Source organism: Staurois parvus, unplaced genomic scaffold (genome assembly GCF_062004578.1).
Source record: "Staurois parvus isolate SC_StPar_1 unplaced genomic scaffold, SC_StPar_1.0 ptg000209l, whole genome shotgun sequence".
NCBI classification, from domain to species: domain Eukaryota; kingdom Metazoa; phylum Chordata; class Amphibia; order Anura; family Ranidae; genus Staurois; species Staurois parvus.
Window position 1 is genome coordinate 2,184,262 of NW_028318005.1, and position 24,137 is coordinate 2,208,398.

At 38.5% G+C, this 24,137-nt stretch overlaps 1 protein-coding gene across 1 annotated transcript in view; it reads left to right on the plus strand.

Moving 5' to 3' along the window:
• LOC149461099 (protein Wnt-7a) overlaps window positions 1-24,137 on the plus strand; it is a 101,970-nt gene that overhangs the window by 41,305 nt on the left and 36,528 nt on the right. The window contains exon 3 of the mRNA XM_089678689.1: window positions 9,668-9,939. Coding sequence (XP_089534815.1) covers window positions 9,668-9,939 — 272 coding nt within the window. The remainder of the gene's footprint in view (window positions 1-9,667; window positions 9,940-24,137) is intronic.

Sequence of the window (24,137 nt, forward strand, 5' to 3'; positions counted from 1 at the left end):
AAATGCCATTCCACTTTCCCATCTTCTCTTTTGAAATGTATTATGGAAGGATGGCTATGCATGGGTCACTAGAGATACAATGTGGTAACCTTGTCTTTGCTTTTTTTTTCTAAGAGGGTTTTTTTTGTTGACAACTTTGATTTAGTAGTAAACGTGTGCCATTCACTGAACAGTAGAATACAGAAATGAAAAACAATGGATTGAATACAAATAGCTTCCTGTGAGATGTTGCAATATTCACTTTCAACCCAGAACTCCCCTGCAGTACTTTTGTTTGTCACAAGATGTCCTCAGTCCAATGTACAGCATCATTCAGCCTACTTCCTCTGAGCCCAGACTGTCTTGGACCTGCTCCAGTTTGCTACTGGACATTGAAAGCTGAAGAAGAACATTCTCTGCTCACCTCTCTGCCCTCGCATCATATCAGAATGCTCCTTGTCAGTACTTGAACCGATTGGCTTCTTCTGCTGCTTTTTTTTCCCTTGTTGAACAGGGACTATAAGAATGGTAGCAGGCCAAATGTAGGTACTTGCAGTGCTTGCATTTAAAAAATTGTATTAATGTTTGCAGAGCTGCTTACACTTGTGTCTATTATTGACTTAGAGTTCAGCCTCAAAAGGTTAGTTCACCTGTAGAATACCATTGCCTATGCATAGCAGTGTCCTCAGTACATTAAAAATACTACTTCTAATACTAGGGTTTGAAAAAGATGCTTCAATGTTATACCTGTAGGCCATGCATAACCTTTCCCAAACCTGTCCAATTAACTCCTAGGTAGGAAAGGGCTGTTCCTTCCACAGACAATTTCACAAATGAGGGTGTGCTAGCGACACAGAACAAGATTTAGGACCTAAAGATAGCAATTATAGAGTTAGTAAATGCAAGTCTAATTTGCTGCCCTTATTATGGTTCAAAAAGCATGCACTTTAAAGAACCTAACTACCAAAGATTTTTTGAAAAGTGACAGGCATCACTGCATTTTCTCTGGTGATGTTTAATTAAATGACAAATACCGGGCATGTTTTGTGCTGTGCTATGTAAATATGTATCAAAAAAAGTGATTGTAAATGTGTTTTTTATATATATATATATATATATATATATTTATTTATTTTTATTTTTTTCTTTTAAATAACAAACAGGTTTATACTTGCGTGCTCTGTGCAATGGTTTTGCACAGAGCAGCCCCAATCCTCCTCTTTTTGGGTCCCTTTCTGGCAGTTCTGGCTTCTCCTTTTCTTGGTGTGCCACCATAGAAAGTCACTTCCTATGGGGGCACACCTGCGGGCTCACTCCCAAGCTACCCTGCTTGTGTCTGTAGACACAAACAGGGTGGCTTGGCCTTGCCCCCTTGTCACAGGATATGACTGACAGTAGCAGAAGCCAATGGCTCCTGCTGTTATCATCCAAACCTGTGAGAACAGAGTGAGGGGGGAGAGCCGCCGCAGACGAGCACGGCTTGGGAGGGCTCAAGTAAGAATAAAGGGGATCGGTGAGGGGACATTCTGCTACCTAAGCATTTTTTCCCGTAATGCAAAGAACACATTAAGGTAAAACATGTTAAGGCTTTACAACCACGCTAACATGCTGGTCATGGCAACAGAAATATGCTTTTCATAGTTGTGGTCATGCAGTCAGTTGCCAGTCTTGATCAATCATGTCTCCCATACACATTCTCCAGACCAAAAAATGCAACTATGGATCATATTGATTTACTGTTGTTGGTATTCAATGAATAATATGAAAACTGGGTTTTGTGTCTTTCTAAAGGTGTCACGGTGACCAGCACCACCCCCATATTTTGTACTGTGTCACAAAGGGCAAAAACGTCAGAAAATATAACTACTGATCACACTGGTTTACTGTTGTTATTCAATGTACAGTATAGTATACCAAGTGAGTTTTGTGTCTTCTTCTTCTTTGTGTCCCAGTGACAAGCACCACCTCTGTGTTTTTTACTGGTGTCACAGGGGCAAAAACTCCAGCACATTTCCCAGTCAGGACATAAAAAGGCTTAAAGGGTTGGTTCACCTTTTCAGAAAGTGAAAAGGTGAACCACCTTACACCCTCCCCACCCCCGAATCCCCGATGTACTTACCTCCATAGGTGATGAGTTGGCAGTGCACACACAGCCGCTGTAGCTTTTCCCCCTCTTGTTCAGATGCTCTGTGCCGACGTTCTGCGATAAATCAGAATCACTCTGTCCCAACCCTTATGTCAGGAAAATAGGAAACATTACATGTCACTATAATCTATTCTTCTTTTTATGAGTCAGTTGATTGAGTTGTAGTCTGCTTTTTACCTGTTCGTGTGTTTTACATTTCTGTGCTAAAAGAAGTTTATTTTTTACAGAAGTAAGTAGCTCAGGGAGAATGGGTCAAAAAGGGTTGACTCATCCCTTATAAGACATCTCTTTAAAATCTCTTTTCAGTAAGACAATGAGCCACAAAGCATTCAGTGTCTACTGAGCTGTTCATTTAGCTAACCCATACTGCTCTGGGAATCCTTTTCTGTGTTTTAGAGATTTACCTGCAAAAACTTTTTAAAAATGGTAAAATATATTGAATAACAGTTTAAAATGAATAAACGTAAAAGTATGATACAAAAAAATGTTTTTCTTCTACCTCACTGATTTGAAAAGTGGGAGCATTTGAGAAGTTACCTCAACACATTATATTTCTCTTGCTTCCTTTCAACTGCAGTGCCATAAGTACCCAAAAGATAATGCTGGAAGCAGCACTGGAGTCAAGAATGGTTAAAAAAAAAAATCTGAAGAATATATTTAAAAAATATAATTTTTAAATATATTCTTCATTTTTTTTAACATATAAAAGTCATTTTAACATATATTTTTACATATATTTATAAATGCATTCCAAAAATGTAGATTTGTATTTTTAAAGACATACAGTATATTTGAAATGTATTTTTAAAAATGTTTTTCATATATTTTGTAATAAAAACGCATTGCAACATGCAGTGTAAATATATATATATATATATATATATATATATATAATTTATTGAAGTATATTTTGAAATATATTGAATATGGCCAAAATTGTAGCATTTCAAATATATTGCAATATATTTGGGAAGAATATTTTTAAAATATATTTCAAATATATTTTTCTTCCATGTGGGATGTTCTTCTGTTCTTCCTCTAATAATGGTCATGTGACTAAAACTTTAGGCATTTGGTAATGTGATCTCTAGTAAAGAATCACATTTCAGATTAGCTTCCCTTTAGTAGTGGTAATGTGCACAGATGGCTAATGTTCTGGTCACATGACCAGCAGCATAGAGCATTTTCTAATGAAATGTTTTTTTCATTCCTTATTTAACACTTTATTTATCTTAACAAAACTGTGAAAAGATATTTAAGTTAGCTTTACAATATTAATCTCATTACACTAACACCTTATTAAACTAACTGAATTTATACTTTTATAACAGTTTCAATAGCTTCAGATTACATCTTTTTTAAAGCTAAATATGCTGTTCTATCATTAAAATAAACTAGTAGCAAGCTTTGGCTATTCAAACTGACTATATGAAGAAAATGTACATTCAAAGAGGTTAGCTAAAAAGCACACATAAAAAAAAATCAGTGAATTTAATAACACAGCTGAAGTTATAAGAAAATCTCAACTTTCTGTCAGTTTAACTTAACTCCATCCCCTGTCCCCTCCAAAACCTACCTATTGACACTATAATGCAGGGGTCTCCAAAGTTTTTAAACAGAGGACTAGTTTACTGACCCTAACACATTGGGGAACCAGACTGACCCAAGAGAGTAGAAAATGCCCCAGCATTAGTGGGGTTAAATAATGCCTTAGGCTTGGTGGTCAGTAGGGGTAAAAAAATTAAACAGCACCTGCGGTCATTGGTATCAATGGAAGAACTACTGCTCTTAGTTTATGTCAATAAGAGAAATGGTACCTCATTGCTTATGTCAGTGGGAGGAACATTGTGTCCCATCATTGGGAGGGATACAGGAATAGTGCCGCAAGGACCAGAGGAGGGGAATGAAATGGACGCTTTTGGCTCATGGCCCACAATTTGGAGACCATTGTTTTAATGTAATGGGTAGCCTCATTAATCAATAGGATAGATAGAAAGACAGAGGGGTTGAAGCCAATTCAAATTTGAGATTTTGTTTCAAATTATACCGACTATATCTTTGGGTCTACTGATTACTTTGATGTGCAGTTTTCACTGGTGATAGCCTCAGTTTGGACATTGTTTCATCATATTTTCAGTTTGATTTGGCAGAGTGTATGGCAGTTTGCTTGGAATTAGCTTGCACTTGAGTGGCTAAAAAAGGCAACAAAAATATTCAATTTTATAATAAGTAAAGCGATACATAGGGGGTTGATTTACTAAAACCAGAGAGTGCAAAACTGCCTAATTGAACAAGCTGACGTTAGAAGCTGATTGACTACCATGCACAGCTGCACTAGATTTTACACTCTCCAGTTTTAGTAAATACACCCCATAGTCTATATTTGACAATAAAATTTGGATCAGTGTTATAAGCAGAATCCCAAAATAAAGATAATTATTAAACAACTGATCTCTAAAAAGGTACACAAAATGGCCGATGTGCTCAAGTGAACTTTGTGAAAAAAACCCTCATGTTCATTCATATTTCTTTTTTTTCATATGTTCTAAATTATTGTCACGTACACAAAAGAAAGGGATGTCAAAAATGTATGCTGAAAAATGTATGTTTTATTTATTACTCCTTCATAAATGCTAATCTCACACAATTGTCATTCATCTATGCATGAATGCATTTGTGCCTCTCCTCAGGTTTAGGGACAATCATATTTTCCATGAATTCATTATTCAATGCTTCATCAAGAATCACCTCCTTATGTTCTACATATTTATTTCAGAAATAGGTACTCAAAGAGGACCTGTTGTATACCAGACATATCTGACAAGTCACCCAATGACTGTTAAGGGACAGTGAGCAGATTCTCTTACAAGCTGTTTAAAACAATGTCTTTAAATTTTACCGACCATCTAATTAAGAGATCCTGAGGCTGTACAAAAAAACCTTGCAAGACAAGGATAAATGTTTCCAGGTCAAATCTTTAGAATCAGAACAGAAAGGCGCTTCTAAGTGTAGTATTCTAGTAGTTTATTGTGAAGGAACAGTTAAAAACTCAAAATCATGGATGCATGAAGGCTCATCATAATGAAAGCTCCTGTGCAGGGTCACTGTTTCCCTCTTGCACCATGCTGACCAGCACAAATCCAAGATGGCCACCACTACATTTATACAGAGTCCTGCTTCTATTCTTGAAAGTGCTGCCTCTGTGCCCTTCCCAATCTAATGTTACATAGTGTTCCCCATCTTTTATGGTCTGTCTCAGCGGAGACGCCCTATGACTTTCTCCTTGTTCAAACCTTTGGAATCACCTGTAGGTTCTGAGGGATCTATGAAGTCAAGCTCCAAACTGTATTTTAATTTTATTTTGACTCAGCTAGTTCTGCCTAAGACCAGGTTCACATATTTGTGGGGCCTGTGTCAGTGCGGTTTTTCAAAGGAGTACAGTACGGTTTCGTTCAGGTGCGAATTTCTAAAGTGTATGACAATTGAAATCGCACCTGAACCAGACTGGAAATGGTATCCTGACTTTTTAGAAACACATTGAGGCCGGCCCACACATATTTGAATCAGCTCCATAAAAAGCCAGTTTGGTTCATATGCAAATTGGATACAGTTTAAAATTCATCCAGTTCACATATATGCGAACCGAGGCTAAAGTAATATCCTCAGGATGTGCAATTGTTCAAAAATGTTGAAGCTATATTTATAATTCAGATAACGCTACCAGTCACTTTCAAAGGTCTCGACCATGTTATTTCTTCACTGCAATCAAAGGAATGCAGCTGAGCCTAGGCTTGTGAATAGGTGGTGAAAGAACAGTAGTTCACTGATAAGGTAATCTCTGAGCTCTCTCCTCCAATCAGCAAGCTCCATTCTGTGTAGTCACAATACTGTGCAATGCTGTTAACCAATATTGACTAGCAGCACTGTTCCTGCCTCTGCCAGTCTAGTGATAACATGTAGGGGATTGCAGGAGGCTAGGACAAAGACAATGCAAGTACTATTTCATATACCTTTATGGATTTTTACAATTAATATTTAAATACACATGCAAACTACTGTATAATGTGTGTGGGTTTGTATGTATCTATGCAAAGAAAACTGACAAGAAGTTACTTTCCAACATACTTCTCTTTGGACTCAACATTTTTTAAAATTACTTTTTCCCCTCCAGAGTAGAAGAATCAGGAAGATTCTGGCTTGGAAATTAGCACATCAACTTGAACTCCAACACCTTTCATCGGTTGTAAAGGGTTTAGGGATCTAAAAAGAAAAAGAAAATATTAGCACACTTTCAGAAATTTTCTTGGTAACTGTGTTAAGACTATAAGTCCCCATGGACGTTTTTACAGCGGCTGTTTTTGTCTTTGGACGTTCTACAGCCAGTAAACTCCCCAGCATGTTATCCTATGTTACATATTTACATAGTAAGGTGTCCATTTATGAACCAGCGATAAATGATCGCTGCTCAGTTCTCCGGCATTCTCTGAGAACACAGTTCTCCTGTGAATGCCGTTTATGAAGCGGTGTAAATCAGTTCTCCGAACGAAGGGAGAACGGTCTACAAACTCTGGAAAATGGCTGATTTTACTATAATCTCGCGAGATTGCAGTAAAAGATCAGTTTACTAAGCAGAGGTAAATTATCGCTGCTTAGTTTGCGGTCCCTCCGATTCTCCAGCTCTGGGCTGGAGAATCTGGAGGGAGAACACAGATCTCCAGTGAAGGGCTGAACATGTTCTCCGCTGACCTCCTGAGTATCATAAACTGTGAATGACCAGAGAATAGCTGCGATCCTCTGAATCACAGCTATTCTCTGTGTCATAAATGGACACCTTAGTCTGGCTGAAAAAAGACAAAAGTCCATCCAGTTCAACCATTTAAAAAAAAAAAAGTTATAATCCTATACCCACAGTTGATCCAGAGGAAGGCAAAAAAAACCCCAGCAAAGCATGATCCAATTTGCTACTGCAGGGAAATAAATATCTGTCCATGCACACATAGACTGTAATCAATGTTTTTTGGCTGGAAAAAAAAAACAAGGACTTGTGGGTTTCTAGAGGAATTTTTTAGCTGGAAAAATGCTCTAATGCTGAAAAATGTTTTTGAAATATTTTTTTAATAAAAAAAAATTTTTTTTTTTTGGTAAAAAAAAATGCTAAAAGATGCAAAAAAACACAGCAAAACACTAAAAACAGCTAAACGCTAATACAAAAATGCTAAAAAAAACCCTGAAAAACTCACGTGACTTTACACAGCTAACGTTACCAGTGTTATTAAAAACGCTGCGCGTGCATGGAGCCTAATTGTTAATGTAAAGGTTACAGTACAGTAATACTGCTAATGAAGTTATAGTAAACGATAAACCCTGTGTGATTTGCTCACATAAGCTATTTCACAGTACTTAATAACTGTTAATAATACTTTTACAATACTTTAAACATTTATCAGTGATAAGATTATAAAATAGAAAATTAATTGTGTAAATTATTCCCTTCTTTTTTAACTTTTTCCTCTAAATGACATAAAAGTTCCTTTCTCTTTACATGTTCATTGCGTTTTTTTTCCAAAGAGCAAATTAGTAATATTTTTAACTACATGTCAGCCTTGATTAATGGTCCCTTATCTTGTGATATGGACATAACTGGACATTGATAACAGGGAGTGTGGAGACTTCAAGTGCATATATATATATGGCAGTTTTTACTGCTACTATAGTTTGAATAGATTTCTAATACAATTAGTTACTTTAACATTTTCTTTCTTCATATAATTACATTTTAGCAGGTAAGATATTGGTTGTGATTTGGCACATTAAAAAATATTAAGTTACCCTTTTGGTTTTTTAACTTAAATCCTAATGAGTAATGATTTGCAAACTTTTATTTTTTTTTTAGCAAAACCTTAAAGAACTTGCTTTGGAAAATGAGATAAGATCCATTCTAATATACAGTATTTGGAAAATGTCTGGTGATAATAGAAATGGAATTTCCATTAGACACCTTACAATATAGAAGGATTCTGGATTGTTTTAAAGTCAAAGGAGTGATTTACTAAGGGTTGCCAAAGCATCAGACTATGTTCTATTCAAACTATTGTTGTAATAATGAGAAATGTAAAAAAAAGAAGGACAATCTTGTTTTTGGAAGCAGACACAAAAATTCTAGTGTTGGATAGAATGGAGAGGGATTAGATCACCTGTCAGTTCTTTAATGCTGTCTGTGCCTCCATTAGGGAGATTCACCCTCTCTATTTTTCCTTTTTACCGTTTTCATTGAACGTGAATGCAAGAGAAAATCTCAAATTTTGGGTTGTCCTGAGAAATGTAATAAAGGGGAAATCTTCCAATGGGGACACTAGTTCTGGAGACCTGGGGGGTCCCAAAGGCTTCCCCTTAATTTGCAGGGATCTCCTCTCACTCACCTGTTTTGGCAGTGGGACAGAAAGTGAAGGGAAATTTCCCCAATAGGACACAGATGACAAGAAATAAACTGACAAGGGTTATGACCCTCCCGTACGCTATCCAGCTATCCTAATTTTTAATCTTCTATTGCTTATAGTTCTACTTTACCTATCAAAAAAATTGCATACAAAATAATCAGAAATATACTGTATATTTTATGTGCTATATATTTGACTTTTCTCATGATTATACCCTTAGAAGCCCTGAAGGGAATAAAAAATATATAGGCCCATTGCCGATTATGAGGTACTGTAAGCTCTTCCCCGCAGCTGGAACCCCTGAAATTCCTGTGCAGATCTAGACTTTCGATGTTGAACCCTGCACAGAAACAAGCTCCTTGGTCCTCATGTAATAGTGTCTGAGTTTTGTAAATGGCTCTTAATGTACCAAGCACTGCATTTTGTGAGCTACAGAGGACATACATGAGTGCTGCATACCCAAAAGTGCAAAGTACATGAGGGACTTTTGTTAGTGGATCTAGCAGTAGGAAGTGTGGTAGATGTAAAATATACTATGTAGTGGCACACTTTGTTGTCCTTTTTTACCTACAGGTTCTGGTAAATGGGTCTAAACTTGAAAATTGGGTTACATCCACAAAAACATAGTATTGATATATATTCCTGTGACCCAGCATGTTCTTTCTTCAGGTGCTCAGTATCTCTGATATTTCCTTTATAACTCCGGAACTGAATATTTGTGTGACAACGGCACAGGTTGGATGCCTGAGCTTAAGTAACCAATTAATGTCTTTGCCTATAGTATCCCCAGCTCTTTGGCTAGTAGGCAGAAAACATCAGGGATGCAGAGGGCCCATTGGAGTACCGCCCTAAGTCCCAGGTAAATATTTGGGTTCCATTTTTTTTATTTAAGTGAAGCTAGGCAGCATGGGGTTAAGGTGACCCTAACACCGTAATATGACCAGTTCTTGATAGGGTTGCGCTATTTTTGCTTGTACTATTTTTTGTGAATTATGTAAATTATGTATTTGTGAGCTATATGCTAAATGTAAACATTATTAAGCACTAGTTATTTGATATGGCCATCTTGTACCATTTGTGTAACAATTCTTATCTTGCTCTACAGGCAGCAGGGAAGCTGCATTCACTTACGCCATCATTGCGGCTGGTGTGGCCCACGCCATTACGTCTGCTTGTACTCAAGGAAACATGAGTGACTGTGGGTGTGATAAGGAAAAGCAAGGACAATTTCACAGGGAAGAAGGATGGAAATGGGGAGGCTGTTCTGCCGATATCAGATATGGATTAGTATTTTCCAAGGACTTTGTGGACTCCAGGGAAATCAAGCAGAACGCAAGGACGCTCATGAACCTGCACAACAATGAAGCTGGACGCAAGGTAAGAATCTGACCTCGTGCTCTTACTTACATCCAGATATTGGCATCACTCGGCATGTAATGGTCATAAAGACTGAGGTCAGATGTCCTAATAAAGGGAAACTTTGTTAAGTATTGTCTGTATGTAACACGGCCACATGAGCCTAAAGTTGCAGTTAGAATTTGTACCCATTATGTGTCTTCGCCATTGTAAATGCTGGGGCCCATTTCGAGAAACTTGAAATTTGCCCCTGTGTATGAGCACTTTCTCTTCTCAACAAGTCATAAATGAGCAGGTAAGAACAGGACCTCAGCGTGAGCTCCTACTACACAACAGAAACTTTCAGTACTTGAGGTATGTAAGTTGTCTAGTCAATCAGTCTGATGTAGTGGAGACCTCCATATGTGGGGATGTCAGACAATGGGCTACAAATTCCTTACATTGCAGGTAAAAATATATTTAGCATTTTTAATCAATCTTTAAACATATGACAGATTCTTCTCCTTCATAAAACCTCAAAAAAACTTTTCTAGTATAATGACCTACCTTAAAGCAGTTGTGACTTACACTGCAGGGCTGGGCCTCTGCAGTCTCAACACTCCTTTGACATTTAATCTATTTGTCCAGAAGATGCTATAGAGAATACTTTTTGCCTCAAATTTTAGAGCTAGGGTGACCATTGCTCTCTATGGTGACTTATGTCATATGTAACAGATTAACAAAGAAGCCCTAGAAAAGCAATCTGACACTCTGTTACAAGCCTGAGTATTCTGGTTAGTGTAAAATATAGCTTCAAGGATATTTAAAGTGGTAGTAAATGAATTTTTTGAACATGTACCTACAGGTAAGCTTACAATCAGGCTTACCTGTAGGCACAATGAATATTTCCTAAACGTGCACCATTTAGGATATGTTCACATCGGCAATATCCGATGATATAACCTACGCATGCGCAGTGATGCTCTGCAGTCAGGTCACATAGTATGCTGTGGAATGCAGAGCGTCATGCTGCAGCCGGGGCTTCCACATGCATGTACAGGAGTGATGTTATTCAAATGGCCGGAGCCCACAAACCCAGAGGAAGACGGGGGAAGATGGAAGAGCTGGGGGAGAATTAAGTTTTTGAGATTCAGCACTGGATAGGCCAACAACTATCAGACTTCAGGGGGTTTATTTACTAAAGCTGGAGAGTCCAAAATCAGACTCCCTTCTGCATAGAAACCAATCAGCTTCTAACCTCAGCTTGTTCAATGAAGCTTTGGCAATGAAACCTGGAAGCTGATTGGTTTCTATGCAGAAGGGAGTCTGATTTTGGACTCTCCAGCTTCAGTAAATAAACCCCCAGGTGTCTACTGACACTCCAGTTATATTGTTTGTGCTGAAGACTGCGCTGGACTGACTGGATTAGTCACTGGTCGCAGGTGGGTGGGTATGGAGAAGTCCCCCCAGTCAGTTGTACCCCATGGTGGATATTGGCAATAAACCCTCTTAGGGTTTGGGCTGCTGCCTTTCTGGTACGGCCTTGAGGTCGTTTCCACACGTGTACTTGGAATAGTAGAAAAGAAGGAGCGTCCGATGTCCAAAAGAATGCACTTTTGATGGTAGATTAGGAGGCATTTATTGAGAGTAATGACAAGTACATCAAATCAACGTGTTTTGGGAGAAAAGTCTGTCCCTTCTTTAGCGCTATTAAACAAATACGAAAAAAAAAAAACAGAGAAACAAATATATGAGAAAGAAAAAAAAAACAGTATGTATGTACGCGTTGGCTTGATGTACTTGTCATTACTCTCAATAAATGCCTCCTAATCTAACATCAAAAGTGCATTCTTTTGGACATCGGGCGCTCCTTCTTCTACTACTCCAGTTATACTGTCATTCTGACATAAAAAAGGTAAGATTTTTTCCAAAATAAGCCTGCACAATTGTAATGATTAAAGTGAATCAGCACACTTTTTGATTGTTAGAAATAGGCCCACCAGTGGAAATGATTTCCCTGCTTGTAGAAAAATAGTTTTAAGCTGATATTTGTTTTCAAGAAATGTTGAACAATTTTTAGATCGTAGGGCTAATGCAATCACAGATTGCATCTGAAATTTATCAAAGCACAGACAGTTTCCCCAAAAAATATCCACTTACCCTAAACTCATACAAGTTGTATAAAATTATGCCAACTGTGCCACTATCATTTATTCACTTTTAGTTATTATGGTAAAGAATTTTCATTGAATTTTGAACCTTATAAAAATTAGCTGGGCTTGACCCTTCTAGGAGTAATCATTTGTTCAGCTGCTATCCTATTACTATAGCTGCATTGTCTCTTCTGTACATTTGGGTTCCTGCATGATATGTAGATAAGCGTGCCATCCAGCTTAAGTTTCCATGGAAATTTAATTAAAATGTTGGCAGGGATTGATGCCTTCAGGAAGTAAGTTTAACAGGCAGTGGATGGCTGAAAAGCCAAGAACCCAAAAGGGAATTTGTCCCTGGGCCAGTGTATTTATCTAATGGAGTTGGCATATAGAGAAGGAAAGGACTTATTTTATGGTGCAATTAGTTTTTTAAGCATGCAATTAATGCAAACAGTAAAGGAAAGTGCGGTTGTCTTTTAGGTCCCAGCAGGACATATAAGCAGCATTTAGCACATTTTTGGAGCAAGGTATAACGTCCAAGGTTATACAATAAAGCAATGCAAGGACATACAAGGCACCGGGTGAAAAATTACAAATATCCACTTTATTCAATCAAAAACAAAAAATATATACATTAAAAACCTTTGTGTTTATAACTGGCAGTTGGCAACCCATAGTTGATCCAGAGAAAGGCAAACAAAAACCCTTCTAAAAATTGGTCCAATTTTCTGCAAAAGGGAAAAATACCTTTCAGATAGGATACCCCCTGGATAAACAATCTATGGTATTAGTACATGTGAAAATTAATGTATAGCTAAACAGAAAAGCAAAAATGTAATATATTGCAGTTTACCAGTCCTTAGATGTGGTGGCTGCATTCACTTTATTTACATGTTTTTTTCTCCTGGTGTTTCTGCCAGATAGTAAAGAGTTAGAACTAGCTTCTGTGAAAGTCTTCATCTTTATTGTTGTTAATGTAAGGGCCCATTCACACTATGTTCACAGTCATGTTTAGACCAGAATGCAGTGCTTCACTGTGTTCCAGAGCTGTGAGATATTATTCAACATATTTGCACATTATCCCACTGCTCTGGATGGCCTTGCAGATCATCGCATAGCAACAACTGCACACTGCATGGCTCCGCAGTGACATGAGTGAAGTATCACTTTGTAAACTTCATATAACTTGAAATTAAAAAAAAAAGGAAAATAAGGGTGATGAGATAAAATACACACCACTGCCCTACCATACGGCTCTGCAACCCAAATACTGTGCAGGCAGCAGCCTTTGAGTTGTGTGAATGGGCCCAGAAGAAGTCTTTCTGAAACAGTTGCACCTTTTTTTTTTCAGATATCCAGAGCTCTCCTTATCTGCCATGACCTTAACATGAACAATTTTGCATCAAGTTTGTGTATCATTTTTGCATGACATTATTATTCCAATGTGCTTTTTGCAGTGCGATAATGCAGCAATGTAGAGGTATGGCAGTACACATACAGACATTTCTATCTTTCCATTATTACTGCATGTTTAACACATTTTAAGTGACCACAGGGTCACTTTAATGATTGGGTTTGGAGTTTAGGTTCAAGTGAACCAGTGCTCAGATGATGCACACTAAAGTAGCTCTCTATTCTAAAAAAGCAATAAAAGACATTTAAAACAATCCCTCATTCACCTCTATAGCTGTAGAAATTGTGGAGAAATTCATTTTAAAATTTCAAAACCGAGAGCATTTTTCTATGATAACAGAACTTGACAGTCTTTCAGGCTTTTAATGTAAACAAACAGCAGGTGTTTCAAAGTTGTTAGAAACTTACTAAAACCCAGCTTAGGCCTCTTTCACATGGCTGGTTATCTGCATTTTGGAGAATCAAGCGGCAGCTTCTTGCCAGTAGAATGACTGGGTCATGCGAAGAGCGGCAGCCGATCAGCCTATATAAACTAATGACAAGCTGACAGTGGCCGCTGATATTTTTTTACCTGCAGATGTCCAAGCCAGGACACAGTCAGCTGTGTCAGTTTATATTTATACAAAAACATTTCACACTAAAGAATGCAATATTCTTAATACATATGCACACTCTTGCATCGTTTTGTACATTTTGAATATAATAGCTGTAGAAGTAAAAATAGGCTGCATCATCAGTGTTGTAAATTGGATTCAAGTTATTTTTTTCTCATACTGCACATATGATTTAGAATTTGGGAGTTGCCTTTATCTGTGGGTCAGACGTAGCATTTCCTGAAGAATGCAGTCAAGGTTTCAACAATGGCAGCAGAAAGAGCCTAATTTTTCATCTTCTATTGCAGTTATTTGGCCAAGAAGGGCTGCCTTCACTAGCAAGGCAGGAAGAGAATCCCAATCTTATTGTGAATCTCTATTCATTGCACTTAGCAGCCTGTCAGGATGAAATCATGGCCTCATATAGATTAACAAAGTATTAGTTAAAAACTTAGTATGCAGGAGTTAGCACTCCTAACACAGTTAGCATTTAGACTTTTGAGGAATATTACTCATATGTAATAACAGGAGCCAGTGATGTGTTGCACCTATGACAACCATTTGTTAGTTTTCACTAAAAATACAGATCTGACTCCTAATGTATTTCTGTGGGGTCACGGAGGTTTAACTCTTAAGTTTAGTTAAAAACATTTTTTATCTCTACAACTTTAGTTACATTAGTTTCCTGTAATTAAGTGTATGATGTGCAGGCTCCTGGATTATGTAGAAATCTTCACTGCAGGGCTGCCCTGTCCTCTTCCTGCTGCTGAACAGTAGGTGGTTAACAGCTTTAGGTCTCCAGACTCAGCTGCTCTGAAGATGATCTGATAGGGACACCTTCCCTCCTGCACTATCTTCTGTTAAGAAAAGTTTTTTTTTCACTGATAACACTGCTTGTAGCATGATCTGTGAATGGGGGAGAGAATCCTGTGACTGATCAGACTCTCTCTCATTTAGAGATCATTTTGCAGGCAATGTAATCAGTGAAAGAACCTTTCTCAATGAGTGATGCCCTAACAGATCATCTTTGGTGCAGAGGCGCTTGAAGACCTGAAGCTGCTAACCTCCACAGCACTGGAAGTTCAGGAGAAGGAAGAGGACAGGGCAGCCCTGCAGTGAAGATTAATACAGAATTCGGAAGCCTACATATCGAGGGACATACTTTATTTCAGGTAAGTAATGTAACAAAAGCTGTAAAGAAAAAACATTTTTTTCGCTACACTTCAGCTTTAAAGGCAATATGTAGGCTTTAGATAAACATATAAAATGGATCAGCTTGATGTTGTTAATCTTATCAGTGTGTGTCAATCCATTAAAAGCAAACTTGTTCCTTTGGCAACCCAAAGATGATTTGATTTTCTTTCTTTGGGTGGAAGGAAAGAAAATTGCTTGCTCAATATCAAAATCGCTCAATACAGGCAGTGTTGATATGAAAATGTCTCCCGCAGCACTTTTTTGTATTTTACCGGCAGGGAGGGGTACGGGGAGCCTTCCCCAGAACACAAAGATTACTGCTATTGGCTATAGCCCCGGCAATAAACGTATGTGTAACATCCGACAGGCTGGTTGTACCCAAGTTGATCAATGGATCAACTTGGGTACAATCAGCTTGCCTATACATGGATCGAATCTCTGACAGTCCCTGCTGTATGTAGGGCCGGCTTAAGCATAGATTGTAATTATGTAAGTACAGAGCAGACGGATTTGCTCATTACATAGACAAGCTGTGAAAATAAAATGCCAGCACTAAGAAGTTTTCCACAGCCACCAGTTACATTCATACAAGGTTTAGATATCTCAGGTGATACAGGAACATTGCCCATTAGACTGAGGACATGCTGCACGTGCATGGTGTCAGGAACCCACCCCGAGGGGGTGTCAGTGCTGTACGCTGCACTCACAGTGTATTGATACAGAGAGTAGCACTGACATCTACATGTCAGCGCTGATATAAGTATCAATCAAAGACCACTCAAAAAGGATACTGATTGATACATGACCTGCCTGAAGACATTTGCAATAGGTAAGTATAGAATGTAAAAAAAAAAAAAACATAAAAATGAATAGATTATACTGTACATGGGGCATCTCAGTGAGAGGAGGTGGTCCTCTGGTGGGGGGGTTGGGGTTGGGAACAGAGCCTGGAGTTGAGCTTTAAGGAAAACTGATTAAACTTTTAGTTTCACTTGTTGCTTGCAAATACATATTAAGGGCAATGTTATATGGAATAATAATGTGATATAATAGTGAAGATAGACAGAAATAGAAAAAAACTGTGAAATGCATAAAAAACATTATCTATATGTAGCATCCCTCCATGGGACGTAATTGATGTTACCAGGTACAAAGAGATCCCCCTAAATATAGATTTGGCTCATTTATTTTTTGTCAAACAGTGCAAATCTATTGTAATAGACATTTCCCACAATGGCAGCACATGATTCCTAAAGCAGTATTAAGCTGTTAATTTACTTCTTTTTTTTTTAACCAGACCCCCTACAGGTTTATGTCATAATATTCTAGTATTCACTGCATACTCTTACATTATGACAGACGGAACTGTCAAAGGAAGCCCTCCAGACTTGTGCTGTTCCTGCTGGTCCCAGGCGCCTCTGTCTTCTCCAGGTCTTCCTCTTGGGTTCCGTCTGTTCAGTCAATTGAAGAGCCAGGCTGCAATGGTGTATATGACATCTGACAGGCAGAGGGGTGCATATATGACAGAAGAGACCAACAAAAACCTGGCCTGTCATCAATTTTGTTAAAAGCGTGTTTAAAACAGATCTTCACCCTCTGAATAACTTCCTTCCAATCTTCCTCTCTTCCCCTCTACTTGAATAGAGCTGATTTTTTGTTTTTTAAATGAAAAATGTATGGCCCTGCCCTTCCATGCACATCATGTGCCTAGGCAAATGATCTACACAGTGCTCGCTGTGCCTCCTGAGATATACAAACATGTCACATATCCCAGGAGGTATAGCCCGTCGGTCACAAAGGAGGAGGAGGGCGTGCCTAGCGCTGCGGCATCAGGAGGCACACCAGCTGAACCTGGAAGAGCCAACAGGCCTCTTGATGACATCACAAACAACATGGCAGAAGTGGAGGCAGAAGACAAGAGGATCTCAGTAGGACAACGCTGGATCCTCTGGGTGGGTGAGTATCTGAAATGCGCACAAGCAGGGTAATGAAAAAAAATGGGGAGGGGGGCAATATCTGCATTAATACTACTTTAAAGCAGACCTCCAGTCAAAAATGTTTTGCTGCTTTTATTCTTAAAGTGGTGAAGTATTAGTCAGGATTGCTGTGTCCCCATTTGGGAAAGTAACTGTCCTTATTTTCCATGGTGATCTATGTCATTGGGATAGAAGGAGAAAGTTGACACTAAAACAGAGTTTACATGAGGACATCTGTTGCGTTAACTTCATCAGCGGGATTCCCTCTCACTTTGGAAGGATCTCCCTTTACATCCTGCTGTGAATCTGGAACAGAAAGTGAAATGTAATCTCCCCCCATGGGGACATAGACATCATTACATACCTTGGTTTTAGTGGTGAAGTGCTGGACTCCAGACTTAATAAAAAATCAGGTTGAATACCATAAATTTGTGTTGAAGAAGTTCTCCAGTGACCAGAGGATACCCTGTACCAGGGTCCTTGGGGTAAGAGCCAAGTCATAGCTGTCCAGATATTGTTTTTTTTTATTTGTCACAATAGGAGGATCATTAAAATAATGACATTTTGTGGGTTAAAAGAAGGTCCCCTTTCATCAGGGCTTTGATTTACTGGATGATATATGATTTGAAGAACACAATTATACCCTAGGAGGGACTATTATTATTCTAAAGAACCTTTTATTGTGACAAATAAATGACACTATCTGGGCAGCTATGGCATGGTGCACTCTCTTTTAACCTACACAAGTAACGAGGTTCTAACCCTTCCCCACACTATTAGAAAACTAAAGAAATGTTTTGACTGGAGTTTTACCTTAACCTTTTAGAACCCACCAAGATGGATATGTATCCAAGATGAATATGTAAAAGGAAAAAGAGACAAAGGCATTTAGGTATAAAAGAGGTACAGCGATGAGCCTTGGTATTGAGTAAATAAAGTGCACTATTTTTTTCTACGTAATCCCTTTTATCTTCCAAAATTACTGTATAATAGAGTGTAAGGGTCCTTTTACACGGGCGTTCCGTTTTTTCATCAGTTCAGTCACGTTTTTTCAAAGAAAAATGGATCAGTTTACATCCATTTTTCATCAGTTTACATTTGTTTTTCATCCGTTTACGTCTGTTTTTCATCCGGTTTTGTCCGATTACATCTGTTTACATCCGTCTTTCATCCATTCCAGGTTTTTTTTCCGGAAGAAAAATAAGGTTTTCTCCCAATCATAAAAACAGATGTTAATGGATACGGACATTAACGGATGTAAATGGATGATCATCCGCCTACATCCACTAGCCCATTGAAATACATGGGTGTCATCCGTAAACGGACAAATGAAAAACGGACATACGGAAACGCCTATGTGAAAGAGGCCTAAGTCAAATCCTAACTATACCTAAACCTGCTCCCACCCCCATTCTAAGCCTATTCTAACTGCCCTGTAAGGAAAAGATGTCTATACTTACCTATTCTGAGGGCGCTCCAGTCCAATAACTTGATCTGTCCAGCAGATGGCTTCAGGCTAGGTTCACACCTATGCAGTTTGCGTTTGATCTGTTTCTGCAGTTTTGCGGTTTTTAATTTTAAAAAATGTTTCTTTTGTTGCTAGGCTGATTTAAAACGCATAACAAATCAAAAACGCGGCAAAAATGCAGCAAAAACACACTACATGTTTTTCTGCAGCGTTTCCATTGAAGTCTATTGAACCAAAAACGCAACTTTTTGCATTTAAAAAAGTCCCTGACCCTTTCCAAAAACCGCACAGGGTGAAATCTCAGAGATGTGAACCTGTCCCATAGGAAATCATGTTAAATGGACTGAAAAACGCTTAGGTGTGAACCTATGGAGAGTTAGAAGGAGAGATCACCGACAACCTGGGCGACCATAGGCTTACTATGTGTCATCCGTTGTGAGCTGTTCCTCCTCTACACTAAAGCTGGCACTGAGAGCTGCTCATGTGACTGGACCGGAGCGCCCTCAGCATAGGTAAGTGTAGACATCTTTCCTTTCACAGTACAATTAGAATAGGCTTAGAACGTTGGTGGGAGCAGGTTTAAGCCTAGTTAGGATTTGGCTGGACTTTATATAAAGATTATTTTAAACTGATTATTTTTTATTTGATTTCATAGACTGGGAAAGGATTAGAACCCTTGTCTGGAGCTCTCTGTTGGAGAGATTTACCCTTCTTTATTGTCCTTTTGACAAGTTTTAGCAAATTAAGAAGTGAGAAAAATCTGCAACAGGAACAAATAGAGATCTATGCGTAAAAAATGCTGTGCAAAGTTCTCAATCATTTTAACAGCCATTCCAATAATCCCTGTAATTTGTGTAATATGTTTACTTCCAATAATTATCATCTCCATCAAGTATCCATAAAACGTTATTTTCTGGAAAAAGCCTCCATCAGGAAAATACTGCATTATGGCCACTAGAAGGAGCTGATGATCATAGGAAGTAAACATATTCTATTGACATTCCATAGACAGCTCCATAAACAATGCACAGTCTATTGACCTGAGAAAAGCATTTCTTTGATCTTCCAGCCCAATCCAAATCTCTGTCTGAAAAAAGGGGTACCCTTGCAATCCCAGTAACACATTACCATATTTTTTGATCACAAAAAATGTATTCTGGACATCTTATAGTGGAGAGGTGCTTTCAGAAAGCAGTCTACTTACTGCCGCAGAACAATATCAATCTGACAGATTTCCCCTAATCTACCAAAGCAAAGCATTTTTATTTCTTTCCGTGTTACTATTGCAGAGTTTTTCCTGTCAGGTAAAATGTCAGCAGGACAGGAAGTGAGAGTAAATATCTCTAATGGAACCCCAGATAGCAGAAAAAACAGACAGGAGTTCTAATCCTTCCCCTCTCTATCCAAAAAGTAAAAAAAAAATCATTATCATTTTATGGGGACGTATTGAAAATCCTTGAATATTTGGGTTACTGCCACCTATAGAAGTTAAGTACATTAGCAAACAAAAATGTTAAGCCAGCTCCTGTATAACACCACCTCCAACTGCCATGCTTCTTTATTTTATATTTTTACCAGCCTTTTTGTGCTCATCTTTTTCATTTTAATTTTACATTACTCAAAATACTTGATACACCGTAGATATTTCTTTCTTCCATAACATTAGTCAAAAATTATGCTTGAGACAGTTTATTACTGCAACTATTGAGGTGTACCCTCAGCAACAGCTTTGCAGGCCATACCTGGATCCTGTTAGACTAGAAGACTGTAGGTCAAGCCTGGAATGTTACCTTTAAGCACTGGGGTCTTTCTAGACCTCCTTCGTGCCCTGTTTTAGTTAGCCACAGATCTAGCTAAAGAGCCATGGCTAGTTTCTAGTGTGACCCAGTCTCTGTTGACTTTCATAATGAGTAGGGCTTGTCTGCCTGAAACACTTGGAGATACTGTACCTCACAGTTGGCACCATTGGGTGGTAATGTTTGAGGCCAAAAGAACTAAGCACTGATATCATGAGCTAGGTAGAGTGTTGCATGTGTATGCGTGCTCCAGGTTCTTTTTTCTGCCATTCTTCCTCGATAAAGCACTTTGCTTCTGCTACTTGTTCTTCTGAAGTACCTCGTGGATCATTCGGTCTTTGGTCTTGTTCCACTGCTCACATACAGTGATTTGATAACCTCCGGCCACCTGCAACCCTTATCAGCACCTTACAAACATTTTCAACTGCTTGGATCTGTGATTATGAGAGGGCTTGCTTCACTTTAGGTCTACACAACACAATTCCTTTTGCCCAAGGTACTTATATGAGGCACATCACTAAATGAACAGGTCTAAATAAGATAATTCTGTCATATATCATTTTAGGCCTACTTTTCCACTATACAATGCAAAGGGTGACCTCAGCACATACTCCTCCACTGCTTCTAGGGCAATTTCTCAGTATCCCCAGAAGGAACAGATATTTACAACCTAGATCCTACTGTTAGAAGGTCATTCTCATTGAAGTCATCTGTGGCTCTGCTACATGAGGCTGAGACCTTCCATGTATGAACAAGACTGCTTATATCCACTTTCAATTTGAATCTGCTTGCATAAGCTGTAATTGCATTCGGGCATCATTCACGGCAGAGTTTAATTCTTACCCTACTGGGCCTACATCTTTATGTGTGCCTGAGGCCCATAATACTATGTGAGTTCTCACAGTATATTCTGTAGGGACTTTCTTTGAACAAGTTTTGTCTGACTCGTAATTACAAGGAGCTGCTTCTAACCTGATTAAATCATTTCTTTAAATGGAAACAACCTATGGAATCATGGGCCTCTCCTGACAGCATGAAAGGATGTTTTCTCCTTGAAAGGGAATTTATGGTCTCCCCCCATTGTAGACACTCCAGTTATATACCTAACAAGTAGACCATTGAACAGGTTGATGGTGTTCTTACCTAGGTATTTCACTAACCAAATGATTGACTCCCTACTTAAGTCTCAGTTTGAATCAGCTGTAGTAACTCTCCCTCCTCTATTGTTGGTGACTTTGTTTTTTCTTAAACCATGTCACAATGCATCATATCCCTTAAAAGAGACCCCTCCAGCAAAAGGTCAAACCCTTTTGTCTTGGAACTTTTGAAACAAATATTTTTGCTTCAGCTATGGTGGCCTTTTACAAGCTTTCAAGCTTGTGCCACGTATGGGAATGATTTTGGTTTAAATGCACAGGGCACTTTGGCTGCACGCCTGGGAGGCCAAGGATTTTCCTAAGGAAAGTCTGGTTCACTTATTCTTTAAAGGAAGGTGGGCAGCACAGGGGCTAAATGGTTAGCACTTCCACCTGGCAGGGTTGTGGTTTGAATCCCAAACCATGACTCCACCTGCCTGGAGTTTGCATGTTCTCCCTGTGCCTGTGTGTGTTTCCTCCAGGTACTTTTATTTCCTCCTACATTCTGAAGACATGCTGTTAAGTTAATTGGCTCCTATCTAAGGTGTCCCTTTATGAACCAGCAGTAATAGATCGCTGCTCAGTTCTCCGGCATTCTCGGAGAACACAGTTCTCCTGTGAATGCCGTTTATGAAGCATATGTAGATCAGTTCTCCAAATGAAGGGAGAACGGTCCACAAACGCTGGAAAACGGCTCATTTTACTATAATCTCGCGAGATTACAGTAAAAGATCAGTTTACTAAACAGAGGTAAATTTTCGCTGCTTAGTTTGCAGTCCCTCTGATTCTCCAGCTCTGGGCTGGAGAATCTGGAGGGAGAACACAGATCTCCACTGAAGGGCTGAACATGTTCTCCTCAGTGTTATAAACTGTGAATGACCAGAGAATAGCTGTGATCCTCTGAATCGCAGCTATTCTCTGTGTCATAAAAGGACACCATAATTGGCCCTAGTATGTGTATGGATGATTGTGAGTTAGAGACCTTAGTATACTCCTTGAGGGTTAGGGACTGATGTTCAATAAATATATATGTAGAACACTGCGTAAATTGACGGCACTATATAATTACCTGTAATAATATTAAGATGTCTCTTTGGATCTGCCCTTCACAATGTCATTTCAAAAGATATTGGTGACACTGTGCACCTGCCTCAGCTCAGATCTGTGAATCACCAATGATTGTGGCATTGTTTTGAGGGTTTAATTTGTTTTGGTATTAACTATGACATATAGCCATTTTAAATAATTCAGTTTTAGTGGAATGCATTTTCATCCTTCAGGGAACTTTCTTCCACAAATAAAGGAAGACCTACACTTGGTTCCAGTGGTCTACTTTTACAGGCTAGGTGTACTTTAACTACTGCAATACCAGAATGTTTCTTCATTTCCCCAAAAATTGTGGAAAAAATAAGAACACCTTGGGTATCTACTTTACAAAAAGGGGTAATTTTGGGGGTGTTTGTAATGGCATTCTATTTGATATGGTTTATAACAGAAGGTAAAGGAAACTTTTTTTTTTTTCAAAATATTCCTTTATATAATAAAAAAAAATTAAAACAGTAGTTATTTAATGCCACCAAAATTGATATGCAATTAATTTGATTACAGTGTTGCATGATTAAGTAATTGCCAGTGAAACTATCACAGCGCTGAAAACTGAAAAATAACATGGAAAGGAAGAGTGTGTAACATGCTGATATTGAAGTGGTTTAAAAGGATTTAGGGTTAGTTCCCTTTCATTTTTCTCATCTTGGGGGTTCTTCCTCTTGTCTTTATTTGCATTTTATGATGTGAGAGCTTGCAAATCTATAGACATATCTGAGGAAATTAGCTTTCTATGAAGTAATATCCTTTCTTATGTTGAACCTCTCTCTCCCTGAAGGTAAAGGTTAAAAGTATTCAATTTAATGGGTTATTTCACCTTTTTAGAAAAAAATGAAAAAGTGAACTAACATCCTGCATAACCCCCACCCCTCCCCAGTGCCTGTTGCATTTACCTTCATGGGTGATTAACTGTCTGATTGGTCAGCACTAGCTCGTAAATGCTTTGACCAATTGGAATAGCTCTGATCCATCACGAAACAAAAAGATAGGGAAGAAGAGCAAGGGTTTCAAATCCCCCAACTGCTACACCAACTGCATGGGCACAGACAGCTAATCACCCACAAAAGTAAGTCCAGCAGGGACTGGGGGTGGGGAGTGTGTAGGGTGTTAGTTCACCCTTTAATTTTTTCTTAAAAGGTGAACTTACACTTTAGCCAACAGCTGTTGATTGGTTATTTTTTCTTGACCTGTTTTGTCTGTCCAAGATTCCCCTCCCTGAGCTTAAGGGTCAGGTTTTCTAGGGTTTATCTTTTTTGCAGTTGTGAAGATGGTTTGATACCGTTACTGTATCATTTTTGTTGACCACGGTAGTCCTTGATCTAGCTTACTCACATTTAGGTGGTATATATTCCACCTCTTTTAGGGTTCATGGTTGGTTTGGTCCTCTATTCACCAGATGTTATTCAT